Raw genomic sequence first — 18,226 nt, forward strand, 5'->3', positions numbered from 1 at the left:
TGTGTTTTACTTGCATCTATTTGAAAGAGTGAGTGTAAACACACACAAAAAACAAATATTTTATGTGCTGGAATGTGCAGAAAATAGGTTTAAATATTAAACAAATTTCTTCCAGTCAGAGAATGTTGCATATAATTAAATTTTTGCTTGATGCATAAAGTTAAAAGATTAAAACTAATAAAACAAGTTTTAAAAAAGGAGACTTTTCCATTTGATTACATTTTGTATGATGGATTATGTAGAAAAAGTAGAATTGGGCTGAAAGATCTATCGCTTTATCACCTATTCAGGTTGTAAATCGTGTTTTTAAAAAGTAACTAAGTAACTAAGTAACTAAGTAATTAATTACTTTTGAAAATAAGTAATCAGTAAAGTAACGGGATTACTTTTTGGGGGAAGTAATCAGTAATTAGTTACTGATTACTTTTTTCAAGTAACTTGACCAACACTGGTGGACACTGTGAGTTGTTGCTTGGGCCAAGAACGTGATGCTGTTGTGACTGTTTCTATAGTGATCTATGACTTCATTGACTGCGTTCAACTATCGCTGCACTGAATCAAGACTGGAAAGCACTTGGATGTAACCAGTGCTTCTGTGGGACTTTATTAAAGACAATAAGTCCAACTCCTGGACTGCCCAGTTAGACCAGACCTGCTTACCCCAGTACTCCAGCACGGTGCTGTCACACACATTATGTACTTGGTCTTAATGTCTCATTTCTGCAGAGACTCTCTGACAGCATGTTGTGCTGTTCACCACTGTCTGCATCAAAAAACCTCCTGAAGGTCCCACAGCTGCACTGACGGCAGCAGAGGAAGCACACAGTGACTGCAGCATCAGTGGCCCTCTCTTTCACAGCAACCTACAAAGACTTTATGATCATCATGCCTCCTGATGATGTTCAGGAAGTGATTTTAAACAGTTCTGGATCTGAACACCTCAGTGCAGTGATCAGTGTATCAGAGGCCTCAGCATCATTCTCTCTGATCAGACCAGAAACAACAGAGTCAATCCCAGTTTTGAAATCCATCCATCTTCCTGGAATCTGTACACTCAAGTTTCAGCTGACGAGTACCTGCTGAAAAAGTCTTTTGTGTCTCAGAGACGACAGCGATGTCAGTCCTGAGGTAAGAACGAGAGAGTTCAGTACAAAATCAGAGAGCTGCGTTCAAGGTGAGCTTCTCATCTGTTCACTTGTATCTGTGTGTGATCAATATTTGGACTTAAGTGTAAAAATATTCACACTTTAGTTTAAATGTCTTCAATATAATATCTATTTATATATAATCGACCATTAAAAAGCATCTCTTGTATAACAGGTGCAGGTCGTGGACTCCTGCATTGAGTTTATTTCAGCCCCAGAGGTTGGCACTCCGACTCTGTATGGGCTCATGCTGCTGCTGTGGAGGTCAGAGCGTCGTGACACGGGGAAGCTGATGGCTTCACACTCAGTCATGAACTGTCCAAAGAGAGTTTCTTTGGCTCTCAGAGCAGGCGGACGCATTAATTCAATTCAGTTCAATTCAATTTTATTTATATAGCGCCAAATCACAACAAAAGTCGCCTCAAGGCGCTTCATAGAGAAAAACCCAACAATCATATGACCCCCTATGAGCAAGGACTTTGGCGACAGTGGGAAGGAAAAACTCCCTTTTAACAGGAAGAAACCTCCGGCAGAACCAGGCTCAGGGAGGGGCGGCCATCTGCTGCGACCGGTTGGGGTGAGAGAAGGAAGACAGGATAAAAGACATGCTGTGGAAGAGAGACAGAGGTTAATAACAGATATGATTCAATGCAGAGAGGTCTATTAATACATAGTGAGTGAGAAAGGTGACTGGAAAGGAAAAACTCAATGCATCATGGGAATCCCCCGGCAGCCTACGTCTCTTGCAGCATAACTAAGGGAGGATTCAGGGTCACCTGGTCCAGCCCTAACTATATGCTTTAGCAAAAAGGAAAGTTTTAAGCCTAATCTTAAAAGTAGAGATAGTGTCTGTCTCCCGAATCCAAACTGGAAGCTGGTTCCACAGAAGAGGGGCCTGAAAACTGAAGGCTCTGCCTCCCATTCTACTTTTAAATACTCTAGGAACAACAAGTAGGCCTGCAGAGCGAGAGCGAAGTGCTCTAATAGGGTGATATGGTACTACAAGGTCATTAAGATAAGATGGGGCCTGATTATTTAAGACCTTGTATGTGAGGAGCAGGATTTTGAATTCAATTCTGGACTTAACAGGAAGCCAATGAAGGGAAGCCAAAACAGGAGAAATATGCTCTCTCTTTCTAGTCCCTGTCAGTACTCTTGCTGCAGCATTTTGGATTAGCTGAAGGCTTTTCAGTGAGTTTTTTGGACATCCTGATAATAATGAATTACAGTAGTCCAGCCTGGAAGTAATAAATGCATGAACTAGTTTTTCAGCGTCACTCTGAGACAGCATATTTCTAATTTTAGAGATGTTGCGCAAATGGAAGAAAGCAGTCTTACATATTTGTTTAATATGTGCGTTGAAGGACATGTCCTGGTCAAAAATGACTCCAAGGTTCCTCACGGCGTTACTGGAGGCCAAGGTAATGCCATCCAGAGTATGAATCTGCTTAGATACCATATTTCTAAGATTTTCAGGGCCGAGTACAATAACCTCAGTTTTATCTGAATTAAGAAGCAGAAAGTTAGCGGCCATCCAGGTCTTTATGTCTTTAAGACATTCCTGCAGTTTAACTAATTGGTGTGTGTTATCTGGCTTCATGGACAGATAGAGCTGGGTGTCATCTGCATAGCAGTGAAAATGTATGCTATGTCTTCTAATGATGCTGCCTAAGGGAAGCATGTATAATGTAAACAGAATTGGTCCTAGCACTGAACCCTGTGGAACTCCATAATTAACCTCAGTGTGTGAAGAGGACTCTCCATTTACATGCACAAATTGGAGTCTATTAGATAGATATGATACAAACCACTGCATTATTCCCCTCTCTCTCCCTTATCTTCCCTGCTGCTGCTTCTATGTGTTCGTCTAGTCTCGTCTAACTCTAACCCTCAAAGAGTTTCTCAGTCTTGTTCTTTAAAACCTAAAGAATTATGGATTTTATCAACTGGTCCCGTAACGGAATTGACAGCTTCCTGGGCTTGGGAGAGCCCGATTGTCCTGCAGAGACGTTTGCTGCCGGATACTCGATGGTCGGTTGCGTCGTGTGTCTGGCGACACTCTCAATGGAGGACATTGAACGACATCTACCAATTTGGAACCACGATAACAGAGATCTGGCTGATTGGAGCTGGCTCGGACCTGGCTTATTGAAGAACAAGAAGCGGCTACAGCTGTTTGAAATCCCACAAGGCTGGCCGACATGATAGACGATTGGCTGTGAGTACTCAGACTGTGTTTTGAACGCCATATGGATACGATCTTGGAGAAGAACAACGGAAATTGAGATAACTGGTGACTAGTGATCGACATTAGGCCAACTGTGGAAATTGGATGCAGTTGTTTGCACTAAACCCAAACATTCACCATCTTCACTCATGCGGCTATCCCACTGGCGCCAGCTGAAGGCCTTCCAAGGTGGAAGCTGACTGGAACAACAAACATTCTCCATGATAACAGGATTGTTGTCAGAACAAAACTCCTTCCTTCAAGGCCGCCTGGGTCCACTGGAGACTGTTGACCTTCGCTTTACCGGGCGTGGTGACACTTTCTCTCAGCTGAACACGGGATACACACACACACATGCACACGCACGAAACATGTACACTGATACTGATACGTATCAGTGTCACCCTCCCTCCCCCGAATCAACGCCTCCTCCCATGCTTACCTCCCATCCGATGTGGACAGCAGATCAGCTGGAGGTGCGATCGAAGATTGCAGCGGTCCCAGATCAGCTGTACACACTGGAACACTCTCCCATGTTGCTTGTCTGTGTTTTATTGTGTTATGGTGTGTTGATATCTGTGCATTCCTGGATTATCCTTTTGTGTTACACATTTCACTGATTTTTTTCCCTCGCTACCTGGCCTGACCTGTCTCCCCAATGTGATGTTTGTGTATTGTATGTTCGGTCGGCGAGGTCAGTCATCTTGGTTGTGGGCAACTGCAACTGACAAATAAAGGCCCTCTCTCATCTCATCATCAAAAACAAAAGCTGTATATGAGAATAAATTTTCATGGAAACTTAAAAGTTTCATCGACCTGTGACAGACTCGTGCTCATGGACGGAAACACTGACTGCAGCAGATGATTAAAGTCAAATTAATCGTTATAACGCCAAAACTCAACATAGCTGCTGTTCTCACATGGGCTCAGAGACTTGCATGTACTCTTCTTCATCCGTCCTGTGCTGCTATGACCAGCAGGTGGAGGTGTTATATTACTGAATAGTCATCAAATGTTTTAGTCAAATATTTTGCAGCATTAATAAGTAATGTAATTAAATGCTTTATATATATAATGTCATCTGCTAAATGCTTTATTGTTATTTATTTGAATGTTTATTTAAATTAAATTAAATCTGTTGGTTAAAAAATGCAAAACTAAGGTATGATTATTTCGATATTTCATTTTTATGCCCATTTTTATTCTCCTTTAGTAAAAGGCTAAAGACTTGTAGCTTTTGGCTTTATAATATTACTGTTTTGTATTTCCGATTTCTTTCTATGGTTTGTATAAACTTTTCAGAATTGTATTATTAGTGTTTTATTTCTTTTTAATTATTTGACCATTTTTGTTATTTTGGTTTTTTGGTTATAACCTATTTTTGTCCCGCGGGTCACAAGTCTTGCTGAGCTTTTCATCCAATATTTTAATGTATGCATTTTATCTTTTACTCTAACACAATTCATCCATCTCTTTAGCTTTAGGACCCTCAACCCCAAATGACTCTAACAGGTATAGTTACCTGTATTTTTTAATTAATTTAAAAAAAAAAATGATCAGAAGGGTAAGAAAATAAATCAGGGTGCTGCTGCTGCTGCTGCTCTGTTTTCTCCATGAAACAGAGAGAGGGCGGGAACTTAAATCACACGTGACCCCAACAACATCCTGCACACGTATGAGCTGATGGCCTCAGGAGGAAGGTTCAGGTATCCAAACTGTGACCTGAACAGATTTATGTTTCTCTATTTTCATATTATTTTTTTTTATTTTTATTGAGTAAATGAAAGCATCCAGCTGTTGCAGATGTGTTTGCCTGTTTGTCAGTGAAGCTCATTCTGATGACTGCCAGTTGTAGTTTCAGCCTATCTGCAAACAGCAGATTTCTTCCTGTAAATTTGAAGCTTTTTTAACCTCACGGTGCGTTCAGCTCTCTAACCTGCACGGAGGAACATCTCCCTCTGAAACGAGCTGAGCTGCATATTCATGACAGCAGACATCATACATGTGTTAGTGAGACATGGAGTTATGATCCATCTGAAGAAATATGTGTGCAGCAAGACAACACAGCAAATGGTTAATTAATCAAATGAAAAATAATTAAACATTTTCAGAACCAAGACAATTAATTTACAAGCACTGGTGACATTTTCTTAAATTTAATATGTGAATAGAAATATTTGGGTTTTAATGGCTTCAACTAGAAATGAAAATAACTCCCAGTTGCTACGTTACAAACGTTCATGTGTCTCAGAATATTTATTTTGTTACAAACTTCAAACAATTGAATCAATAAATTATTTCTATAAAGCATCAGTTGATAATAGTATAAAAACAGAAACTTTTATATTTTTTTAATTAGCATTAAAAGTTGCACTTCCTGTAGCATCCACCGGAGGCTCCAGCAGTGAGTCAGTCCCACAGTTTAAACTTCACAGCAGAAAGAAACACGTTCAGTCTGATTTAAAAAAGAAAAACCTGATTTGGTCTCTGTAGATAATTTCTACCTTTATGACACATGTTTGTTTATTTTTTTAAAGTCATCTGTTTAAAGTTCAACTTTAAGTTTCAAACATATAAAAATTACAGTGGAAACCAGTGGTGATGGTGCCTACTTCCATCTTTTATATACAGTCTATGATAGGCGCGCAGAGAGAGAATAACAATAAAATATGATTTTATTTGAACTGTTAAAGTCTGAGGTGCAGTTTTGTGTGTTTTCCTTTTGGGGATCTCTTATTGGTTCACCTTTCTTCTACCTGATTGCGCGCACCCGGTGTGGGCACGTCCGTGCGCTCGCGGTAACCCGCTCTGCAGGTTCGCCCGGAGAGTCAGTGCCTGAGTGCTCCTGCAGCGAGCAGCTGTGCTCCTGCTCACACGGCGGACACCATGAGTAAGTCCAGCACGCTCAAAGTCCGGAAATTATTCAGCCTCAAATCACTGGAGAAGGAGAAGAAGGAGCTGAAGAGGTCGGGGTCCCTCAAAGATGTAGTGGGTGCAGGGACCAACCCCGCGGACATCCCGGGGGGGCTACCCTGGAGCCCCGGCTCTCTCAGCCCGGGAGACAACCCGACTCTACCCGGGGACTCTTCACTCAATTCCCCGAAAGAAAAGAAGAAACGGCGGCTGCTGCCGTTCAAGCTGAAACGGAAGAAATCCAAAGACAAAGACCGAGGAGGAGGAGAGGTGTTCTTCCCTGACACCGATGAGCTGGAGAGCTTCAGCAGCTACAAGTAAGACAGAAACTTTCTCTGAAGTTATTCTGAGCGTTCAGAGTTCAGCTGTAAGCGGAGGTCACACAGTCCGCAGGGATGGAGCTTTGAACGCGAGCTGGTGCAGGTCACAGTGCCAGACAGTGTTCATGTTTAGCCCACATGTGGCACACACGGGAGCTCCTTACCCGGGTTAGATTTGCACTGTCCCACATACACATCCATGTTTGTTTTTGTTTTTCGTTATTTTACAGATTCATGTGTTTATACTTATCTTTATATTATGATCATGTTTATAGTTTCCAAAATAACAGACATGTCTTTGTCCCACATCTGCATCTTTGGACACATTTGGGTCAAACGTAGTGGAGATTAGGCCAAAGTATGTCTGTTATCTGGGATTTGTCTCTTTAATGTTTTTAGATTTGCTCACATTTAGACTAATTTAATCTATTTGAAGATTTAATTGTGATCAAAGGCATCAGGGCAGCCTGTTGGTGAGCAGCCTGTACTGTAAGTAATGCTTGAATATATTGATCTTCTGTATATCGATCTAAAATCTAAATAAGACCCCCGGTGCCTGGCTTTGGCCCCTCACTGTCCCAGGACCTTGCTGTTGGTAGTTACAGCTCTGTGTTTGCAGAAGCGAGGGAGCTGCTGAAGTGAACGTCTCAGAGTGGCTGTTTACCGCCTCTGGCGCTTTTTTGAAATCAGAACGCAGCAGCTCTGAGTTGAGCTAGTTTAGTCATGCACGGCTTTGTGTGCATCACCAGAAAAATGTCGAGGGAGTTAAACAGGTACCGCAGGAGAAAGGTGGAGGTTGTGTTGTAGAAATATGCAGATTTAATGGTTAATTTCACACACGAGATCTTCTCTGTGTGGGACCGTGATGAGTGACTGACCTGTGCCCTCAAATAACTCATTCAACCTCAAACTCTTCAGGTCAGGGTGGGCCTGGGGTGGTACTGACCCCCTCGTACTCCAGCACTCAGTGGAATAAAACTGATTTTGCTTCATTAGCTAACATTTACAGAGCAGCCACGTCTCCTAATGCATGTTTATGGAGTTATTATGACATGGACCTTTGTCTGAGAGGATGGTACTGAATCTGTGGCACCCTGCTGGTCTAGTTCTTGCTCGCCTTGAGGAGCTCTACGAGCAGTTATCCCCTCTGAGTCACTGCTCCCGGTTAAATTAGAGTTTCAAAGAGTAACCACTCGACCTCAAGTGGTTACGATAACTTTCCAGCTCTTTATTTAACCCAGATATTTCTGTTCTCTGTCTTTTCTCTTAAGCACGCTGATGGTTGGAGCTCTGAGTCAGTTGTTGTTGTTGCACAATGTCAGGTTACCTGCAGGATGTTTGTTGTGAGGCAGTAATTAGAAAACATTAAAAACCTGCCGTGCAGGGCGTGACACGTTTACCCGTGAAGTCCAAATATAGATGGTGCTCGCCACATTGTATAAGAAAATACTGAGTCACTGAGTAACAAGACGAACTGACTAAAGCTTGAGCCTGATCGTTGTTATGATGTAAACTAAATCAGGCCGTTCGTGCTGCTGAGTGTTTGATTGGATGATCAGTAGGATCTGATTGTTCATCATCAGGAGCTGAAGTGTTAACGAAGCCTGTTTTTGTCTCTGTAGATAATCTCAGGCGATTTGTTTTATAAGTCACCTGTTTAACTTGGAATAAGACTTGGGGGCGTGGCCACATTATCTGATCAATAACATGGCAGCTGTGCTAACAGACCTGAGCTACAGTTTGTCTCCAACAGTCTCCATAACCACACTGATATGATAAAGATGAGTACCATCCTCTTCGTCAGACCTGGGTATTGTGCAGCATCCGGCCCTCATGCTCCGTGTGAGGTTAAAGTGAAATTAAGGTTCAAACATAATCCAAACCATGCAGCATATTAATGACTGACCTCGTGCTATGAGAGACGTTCTCTTGGCTGAAGTTTGGTTTGTTTTCATTGTCTTCTTCCTGTCATGTGACGGCGTTTGTCTCGTGCTGTCAGGGACCCTCGACATGAAGTTTAACCCCGTCCTCTGTCTGCCCTGTTCTCGTGTGCTTATAGCTCTGCGGCTGATAACAACTTTGCACATTATTGTGAGTCAGGTTTTCTTTCTAGTTCATTTTGAATGTTTATATCATCTTTACGTGGAAACTATCAAACATCCTGCTGATCTCATAATCCTCTTCCATGCATGTCTAACAGCTGGAGAACAGAAACACTGATCGTTTTATTAGAGTGAAAGAATCTGGATCATTTTTAACTCGAACTTTGGCCTTTGGGAGCTGAATGTACTTGGACCCGGATATAATAATGAAGTAATTCCCCTGCTTTTAAATGAAGCCTGCACACCTGTCTCACAGGTGGATTCTGAAGAAGAGGACAGACTTTGGTATTTTTCCTCTCGACACTAAAGCTTTCCGAGTTCCTCGTGTTTCTCTCTGGCTCTGAACAGGCTGCGACTTCCTGCTTCCTCCAACCAACATGAAAGTTTCAAAGTGCTGCTCTGGTTACAGATTCCAGCAGGAATTCATCAGCACTCGGATACAGGTCTCATCTGTCATCATAAACATACCAGGGTCTGCACGGTGGTCTCACTGCAAGGCAATCTATCACTGACAGCTTCACATTGTTTCTGTAACAGGTGAAGAGTGCAGGTCACGTTTAGACGAAGGCTTCAGGTGTGGATGTCACGGCAATCCTTCACCCAGCTTTCCTCTCTGACTGATTCAGGGATTATATTTTATCCTCACATGCAGACATGATTCACTCTTTTCTTCACTCCTCACGAGTGACCTGCATGTTTCCTCCTCTTACATTCGTTCATTAGCTGCTCGACTTGAACAGCTCAGACGTCTCATGTCTGTTTTGGGATGAGTTTGAGGATCCACGAGGATCCAAAATCAGGAGAGGTTATTCAGGAAAAACAGCCACAGCACATCTAAGTTATTCCTCTGCTTCTGTCATGTTTACATCAGAGGATAAAAATGCATCTATCCTAAAACCTGCAGCTGTGTACCTGCCGCAGTCATCACGATGTCTGTAGAGAGATTACACAGTCCTTAAGAATCGTAAACATCCCAGTTTATCACTTCCTTTCATCATGGCGCCGTTTTTGTGACAGCAGTGACATGATGACATGAAGCACCAGAGTCACACGCCGGCCTCTGCTCTGTTTCGATGTCACATTGATGCTGAAACCTCTGTAGGACAGAGATGCATCACTGCAGTTATCCTGCTGATTCAGTCAGAAAGCTCCACCAGGTGTCTGTGAGAACTGATCTGTTCATTTCAGTTCTATGTTGGTTTACCGTGCTATACAATAGATGGACTGACTGTGAAGATCACCGATGTTGGTGTCTTGTCACTCTGGACACGCCTCCTTTTTGAAACAAAGCATAACCAAAACTTACTAAATGGATTCGACGTGCGGAGGCGTTTCAAACCTGCCAGACAGAAAATGTTTCTTTTTTTGTTCTCAGTCGTTTCTACAAACCAGAGAAAGAAAACCAGGGAGAAAAGTAAAGACTCTCCAAACACACTGAAAGCAGAGGAGTTCTGATGGAGTCAGAAAAGCAAAGTTTAAGTTGAGTTTGATGTTTCCTTAAATATAAAAGAACAGTTTTGAAGGAATAAACCTTCTTTTATCTCTGCAGACATAAAAAGACAAGATCTAGATCCTGGAAAAGCATCAGGAATCAGAAAGAACTGAGCCTATAAACAGAATCAACAGTCGCTGAGTTATCTCTAAAATCTTATCTGTACATTTGTCTGTGTGGAGTTTCATGCTCGCAGCGTCCTGAGGCGATCTGATCTTGCAGACTGGATGAAGGCGTCACGCCCATCAGCGGGAGCCGCTCGCATTGAGCGCACAGCTTGATGTGAGGGCGTGGAGGTTTGACGCCAGCGTGAGCGAGCCCTGTGGTCTCAGTGCAGGATTTAACAAGTAAACCAGGCCGATGCACACACTCGTAGCTGCTTGTAGATCGAGGTGAATTTTTGTGACTCATCAGTTTGTGTCGTTTTGTAATGACTACTAATCTTTCTGGGAAACGAGTTTGTTTTTTCTGTGTTGAATTCATCGTCACTGAGATGATTCTGATGCTTGTTGTTGTTTCTGAGGATAAAGATGCTTCTCGTGAATCTGATCGATTTACTGGGACTAAAGATCTTTATCAAACATGACTGAGTCACCACCTCATGACTCGTGCACAGCAGGGATGTGCTAGGAGAGCTGACTACATCTTTAAATGCTGGTTTGTTTGCTCGTTGGCACCAGAAATACTCGGCTGAGTGTTTTACGGTTATTTCATTGATGTACATCAGCAGATTTGACATTAACAGCCAAGCTAACCTGTGATGTAAGAAAATAAAAGAGCGGTTGTGCGTCAGCTTTGTCAGAATAAACTAGAACATCGCAAAGAAACCAGAGCTGCTGCTAAGGTTAGTTAGGTTAGTTAGCCTGATTCTGCAGGCTTGTGTGCGTGTTTGCAACGTCATACATGGCACATGTTACAGAAACATTTACGATTAATGAAGAACTGATTAAAATTCCTAAATACTTTATGAAACACACAAATATTTAAAGTTTGATCAAAAAGTCATTTTTTTCTCTCTCATTTAAACAGATGAGCGTCCCTGCTGCACACGTTCAGAGTTTAACACGCTGCAGCCAAATCTTTTGTTTTAAAGCTGGAAAATCAGAAGTTTGAGCTCAGTGTTTCCTTATTCTTGTTGTTGATTTGCTGCATTTCTAGTTTGGATTTATTTTTTCTCTCTACACATGGCACAGTCTGTTCACTGTTACTTCCTGCTCCTCCTTTTGCTGTTATTTTTCAGACTGACTGGAAGAGAGAAAATCGTAGGTCCATAGATTCCCTGCAGAGGTATCGATTAAGCTTAAAGGCTGTAATTTGTCTGTTTTTTTTCTAGAGGAAGGTAATCCAGATTAGAAACGTCAGACTATAATTCTGACTTGTAGTAAAACCATCTGAACCTCAGATTTTACGATGTGTAAACCCTCAGGTGTACCCGAGAGAGGTGAGAGCGTGATTTGTGGATTCGGAGAAGTCGGTACATCTCGGTTCTGAGTCTATTAAGTTTCACAAAATTGCTGTATCAGCAGGTAGTGTTAGGCCACACCCCCAGCGACACAGAAACTAAAACCGCTGCTGTGGACGCAGGCTTACTCACCTCAAAGAATCAGTTTGGGGTGAAGTCCGATTAGTTTCTCATCTTTTTTCTTCAGTGATGTTAGAAATAGTTTCATGCTGTTGTCGTCCTTCATCCAACCAATGGTAAGTGCAGTACAGCGGTCGTGGTAGCAGCTGTGCTGAAGGCCGCAGCGAGCACTCGATCAGTGTGCGGATGATCGTTGGTGGTTCCCTGGAAATGAATCTGTCAGACTTGTGCAGAGTTTGCTGGTTGTGAGTGAATCATGTGAAAGGCTTTTGGACGTGTTCCCATCACATGTACTGCAGTCATGTCTCTTCAGGTTTTATCGATAGTGATAATAAATCACATATTTGCTGAGAGGGGATTTCCATCTGCTTTGAATATTACAATTCTCACTTTGGATGAGAAAATATTTCCTCTAAAGGAGGAAGAATCAAGAGCTCACAGGTGATCAGTCGATACTGTCAGAGGTTAAATCAGGGACTTTTTTCTTTCTTTCTAGTAAGGTCAGAGGTCACAGACGAGTGAAGCTTGAACCGTCTCTCCAGCTGAAAAGCGTCTACATGGTTGAATTTTCAGCCCTTTTCAATTATTGTACCATAATTCAGACTCCAGCATTTGCATGTTTTTCTTATACTGCATTTTATTACCTCTGACTTAATTTGACTGAAGCAAATCTTAAAGTGGGGAAAAAGTTCATAAAGCTCTAAATTATCACTCATAAATAAATATGCAGTCCTGTACCCAAACAGAGCAGGGCGATATGACAGAAATATTTATCACGATATACATTTGAAAATTTGCAATAACGATATAACTGATGATATAATTGACACGAGACAAAATACTTTGCAACTCCACAACTTTATTTGTGCAAAAAAAAAAACCATCAATGTATTTTCACTTAAACAAGCAGCTGTTTTTTATGTGCATTAAAGTTATATAAAAATTTAACAGTGCAAATGCAAATTCCTTGCTGACAGTTTAACCAAAAGGCATTTCCAGTGGAGACTGGCCGACGTATCCTCAGCATAACCATGTATAATATCCACAAAACTTAACAGGTTATACACACACAATACGGTAATATTATGTTGAAGCACAGTACGTATCACTCCGCGAGGCTCCTGCCTACGATATAGTGATGGGATTTATGAAGCTAAACCAGTTCTGGTTCATCGTTTCATTCAACGATCCGCTTTCGCTCTTCTCATTCTCCATCACCGCCATGTGCGTATGAAAACAAAGGCACTGCGCATGCGCGTTTTACACATATTCTATCGCCATATTTAATTTTCTTATCGTTGCCCAACATTAAACCGGTGTTACTGTGAACAGTATGATATGGCCCAGCACTAGACCAAATATCCAGAATATTCCTGTTATTCCTATTGACTGTCTGTCAACACTGATATTTCTGCTCTGTATTAAACCACATTTACACTAACAGTAAACTGCAGTACAGTAACTTACAGGTTTTGTCTCGTGTATTTGGCTACAGTTGGATCGTTTCAGGCTTCTCCCTTCTGTCAACTTTAAATAGGTTTTTGTTTTGTTACTGGACATTTATCGTACCAACTTAATTTTGGGTTCATTTTTAAATGAGACAAGTTGAATAAATAAAATCTGATTAAATCTCAGGTTTTTTTAAAGCTTCTATTTGGTAATTATTCCATGCAAAAAGTTAAAAAACAGAAAAGAAAACAAGATTGGGAGGCTCAGACCTGAGCTTCAGCTCACAGCTGAATGCATGCAGCACACCTGTCCACACCTGTTCATTCATATAACACTGACGAGACACAGCAGGAAACACTCTGTCACTGCGACTGGTGCACAACAACCTGTTCACATTATAAAATGTTTATATTGACTTAGATTGCATGGTTAAATGCTGCTTGTATTCTAAAGCATCAATGGTAGAACTGACTTATATGTGATGTTAGACAGTATTGATTGGAGCCATCAGTAAATGATGTAATGACACGTGGATTTTTCTGCAGTCATCTCTACAGTTGTTGTCTTTTCGTAATGAACGTATTGATTTCTGCTTCCTTACATGCTGACTGAGCTCATCTTTGACCCAGTTCTGATAGTGCAGATTGATTGGGAGGAAGAGGGTGATAAGACGATGACTCGGGTTAGCTGAAAACAAAAGAATCAGCTCGTATGTCGAGGACGTCGCTGCAGGGAGCAGGCAGTGAAACGTGGGGCCTGAAACAGGTTTTGAACGTTGAGTAATACGTCCTGTTTCTGCTCGTAGAAAGTCACCTCTGTCATGTTGTTCGGGCTTCTGAGGAGCTCCATAAAAATGATTTGTCTTGACATAAAACCACCTTCTTAACCACTTTTTGACGAGCCAATTAGGCGGATATTGTAACCTTTGTTCTGGCCTAATAATCCAGAAGGTTCTGAGAAACGTCTCTTGTCCTGCTGCCAAACTCTATTGTTCATTAAGGGTATAGGATCTTTATTTTAACTGACACAGCTGAGAGGGAGGAACAGCCGTTTGATCCACATTACATGTTTTTACATGATAGAAGAGCTCAGAGACACATTTATTGACTCTTTAATTCCTTTGCTGGAGTATCTTTTTGGCCACTGGTCTGCACAACAGGTGGAAACGTTTTATTACCAACCTCGATGTTAAAGAGCTGCCGTAGCAAATCTGCTCTACAAAGACTGAATTGGTTCACCAGCAGATTGAGAACCATTAAATTTCCGGGGCTGTACTGAAATATTATCACACATTTGAGGTGCGGTCAGGAAAATGAAGGCTCATCTTCTTGTCCAGGTCAGCATGATGTTCTTGTTCTCTACACGTTTTGTTTGATTTAAAGAGCGTGGCTGCAAACACAGTGGTTCTGCAGACGTCTGTGGTAAAATGACCCTCAGCTCTGACCTCTGTGAACAGTTTCCTGATCAGTTTTGGGCTCAGTCACTCATTTCTGGTCATATTGAAGAAAACATGAAGCCCGTTCCCTGAAGTTTGGTGATTCTGGCTTTCACAAAAGACGATCACCCAGAGACCAGTGGGGAACCTCACGGTGGTGATGTCCACCTTTAACAGGATTACTTGCTGCAACGATCAGTTTCTCCTACATTTTGATGCTAAACCAAACGAGCGCCCACCTCACTCGTTCTGGATGTTTGCAGGAGGCGATTTGATTGGTTAATGGTAGCACTCGAGTGTTTGAGTGAAAGTAATTGGATTGGCTGACAGCTGTGGTGGCGTTTGAAAAGTCTGTCTTTTCTCAACTTTTCAAGAAAAGCAAAGAAACAGAGCCACAACCACAGGAGTCGCCCCCTGCTGGACATACAGAAGAATGCAACCCTGAGAAACTGCTATGTTGGCTTCTCTTTTTAGACACCTTTCATTCAGACAGCTTTCAGTCTGTTTAAGCTTTTTCAGCTCTTCTGGTTGTTTCTACTGTGACTGCTCATCTTAACCCTTTAAAGCCAGTCGGAGCGGGCACACTCCGTTTCCGGAAATGTAGTTTTTTACCTTCAGGGCCTATACAAGCATATACTGGTGTTTTTAAAGGTTATGTTTGACTTTATGACTTTCTGTGTCGTTTCTGGGATGCTTAGAAGTATAATTGCACTGCTGGAAATAGTTTATTTTGATGCACATGCTGTTTTTTTGCAAATTTGCATTATAATATTTATTTTCCTTTTTTTCCTGCAGTATATAAAAATTGGTGTATTTAAAAAATAAAACTATGAAGACATTGACAAGATGGCGCCGGTGAGGTCGGCTGCCGTCACGACTGCTCCGACCACCTTTTCTTTGTCTTTGTTTTTTAAGTTAGTTTTCAGCGTCTCTAAATCGGCAAAATCATCACCATTGGGTACATTAGGTATGACAGTGACACTCTTGTTTCTATTGGTATACAATGTACTCACAATTCGAAGTTTTTAACTCCGGATCCGAGCTGGCCGAGTGAGATCTTGAGGGAGAACAAAGGGAAGCGGTGGCCTAGAGGGAAGCGAGCCGGCGTCAGGAACAGGCTGAGAGCTCGTGCACACCTCTGCCTAGCATCCTGCTCGCCAACGTCCAGTTACTGGAGAACAAGCTTGATGACCTCAGGGCCAGGATAAAGTTCCAGAGAGACATTCGGGACTGCAATCTCCTCTGCTTCGCCGAGACATGGCTGAACCCAGCGGTGCCGGACCACGCCATCCAGCCGGCTGAGTTCTTCTCGGTTCACCGCATGGACAGGACACGGGACTCGGGGAAGTCGTGTGAGAGGAACGTTGTTCCTCTCACACGCTCCTGCACACCAAATCTGGAACTACTGTCCATCATGTGTCGTCCTTTTTATCTACCTCGGGAATTTACATCGGTCATTATAAGTGCCGTTTATATTCCACCACAAGCGGACACGGTCACTGCCTTATGCGAGCTGCATGAGGCACTCACACAGCACCAGACACAACACCGAGACACTACGCTTATTGTGACGGGGGACTTTAATAGTGCCAACCTCAAACGCGCAGCGCCGAACTTTTATCAACACATCACCTGCCCCACCAGAGGTGAAAGGACACTGGACCACTGCTACACTACGGTCAAGGACGGCTACAAGGCACAATCTCGCCCTCCGTTTGGCAAATCCGATCACGCCGCCATCTTCCTCATGCCAAAATACAAACAAAGGCTGAAACAGGAAGTTCCGGTTCAGAGGAAGGTCGCGCGCTGGACGGATCAATCGGTGGCCGCGTTACAGGACGCACTCGACGACGCAGACTGGGACATGTTCAGAAACAGCTCCGATGATGATGTCAACGTGTTTAAGGAAGCGGTTGTGGGATTCATCGGGAAACTAGCGGATGATACCGTGGAGACAAAGACTATCACAACGTTTCCCAACCAGAAGCCATGGGTGGATAAAACCATCCATGACGCTCTGAGATCCCGCACCGCTGCCTACAACACGGGACTCACGACGGGGGACATGGACCCGTACAAAGCCGCGTCATATAACGTGCGGAAGGCGGTGAAAGAGGCGAAGCAGCGCTACGGGAGGAAACTAGAGTCACAACTCCAACAGAGTGACTCTAGGAGCCTGTGGCTGGGACTAAGGACAATAACGGATTATAAAGCACCAACAACCGGTATGACGAACGTGGCCGTGACTCTGGCAGACGAGCTGAACACTTTCTATGCTCGCTTCGAGGCTGCAGCTAAGGACTCCAACGATGCTAGTGCTAGCGGCGCTAACGGCTGCAGACAGGAAGATACTGCCAGCACCGGAAACGTGCTCGTCATCTCCAAGCATGAAGTAAGGAGAGCCTTCAAGAGAGTGAACACCAGGAAAGCAGCAGGACCAGACGGCATCCCAGGTCGTATCCTCAGAGACTGCGCATACCAGCTAGCTCCTGTGTTCACTGAGATATTCAACATCTCTTTATCTCAGTCGGTGATCCCCACATGCTTTAAAGAGTCCATCATTGTTCCTGTCCCGAAGAAACCCCACCCTGCTTCTCTCAATGACTATCGCCCTGTAGCCCTCACCTCAGTAGTGATGAAGTGCTTTGAACGCCTGGTCAGAGACTTCATCATTTCTTCACTACCAGACACACTGGACCCGCTACAGTTCGCTTACCGTCCAAATCGTTCCACAGACGATGCCATCTCTCATCTCCTCCACACATCACTTACTCACTTGGACACTAGAAGGGGGAATTATGTTAAAATGCTCTTCATAGACTACAGCTCTGCATTTAATACCATAATTCCCTCCACACTCACGACCAAGCTGGAGCATCTGGGACTCAGCTCATCTATGTGTCAGTGGATCTCCAACTTCCTAACTGGCAGACCACAGGCAGTGGTCTGGGCGGACATATCTCAGCCTCCACCACTCTCAGCACTGGAGCCCCCCAGGGGTGTGTTCTGAGCCCCCTGCTGTACTCTCTGTACACATATGACTGTGTGGCCACTACCAGCTCCACCACCATCATCAAGTTTGCTGACGACACCGTCGTGGTGGGCCTGATCTCTGATAACAACGAGACGGCCTACCTGAAGGAGATTAGGAATCTGGAGAACTGGTGCCAGAGGAACAACCTCCTTCTAAACGTCAGTAAGACAAAGGAGCTGATAGTGGACTTCAGCACTAAGCAGGAGAGGAACTACCAGACCCCCGTCATCAACGAGTGCCCAGTGGAGAGAGTGGACAGCTTCAAATACCTCGGAGTTCACATCACGCAGGACCTGTCATGGTCCTGTCACATCAACACCGTGGTGAAAAAGGCCCGACAGCATCTCTACCACCTCAGACGCTTGAGAGACTTCCAACTGCCCTCCAAGATGCTCAGGAACTTTTATTCGTGCACCATAGAGAGCATCCTGACGGGAAACATCTCAACCTGGTTCGGGAACAGCACCATGCAGGACAGGCGAGCTCTACAGAGGGTTGTGCGGTCAGCTGAGCGCACCATCCGCTCC

At 43.3% G+C, this 18,226-nt stretch overlaps 1 protein-coding gene across 2 annotated transcripts in view; it reads left to right on the top strand.

The window, feature by feature from the left end:
* Window positions 1-6,182: 6,182 nt before the first annotated feature.
* The window catches only part of LOC146365348 (uncharacterized), a 46,315-nt gene continuing 34,271 nt past the window's right edge, over window positions 6,183-18,226 (top strand). For both annotated transcript variants that reach the window (XM_084914606.1, XM_084914607.1), the window contains exon 1: window positions 6,183-6,602. In XM_084914606.1, coding sequence (XP_084770732.1) covers window positions 6,259-6,602 — 344 coding nt within the window. In that variant the 5' untranslated portion in view covers window positions 6,183-6,258. The remainder of the gene's footprint in view (window positions 6,603-18,226) is intronic.

The sequence above is a fragment of the Perissodus microlepis genome, chromosome 19, assembly GCF_051167445.1.
Source record: "Perissodus microlepis isolate ML-2025 ecotype Zambia chromosome 19, ASM5116744v1, whole genome shotgun sequence".
In the NCBI taxonomy this organism is placed as follows: domain Eukaryota; kingdom Metazoa; phylum Chordata; class Actinopteri; order Cichliformes; family Cichlidae; genus Perissodus; species Perissodus microlepis.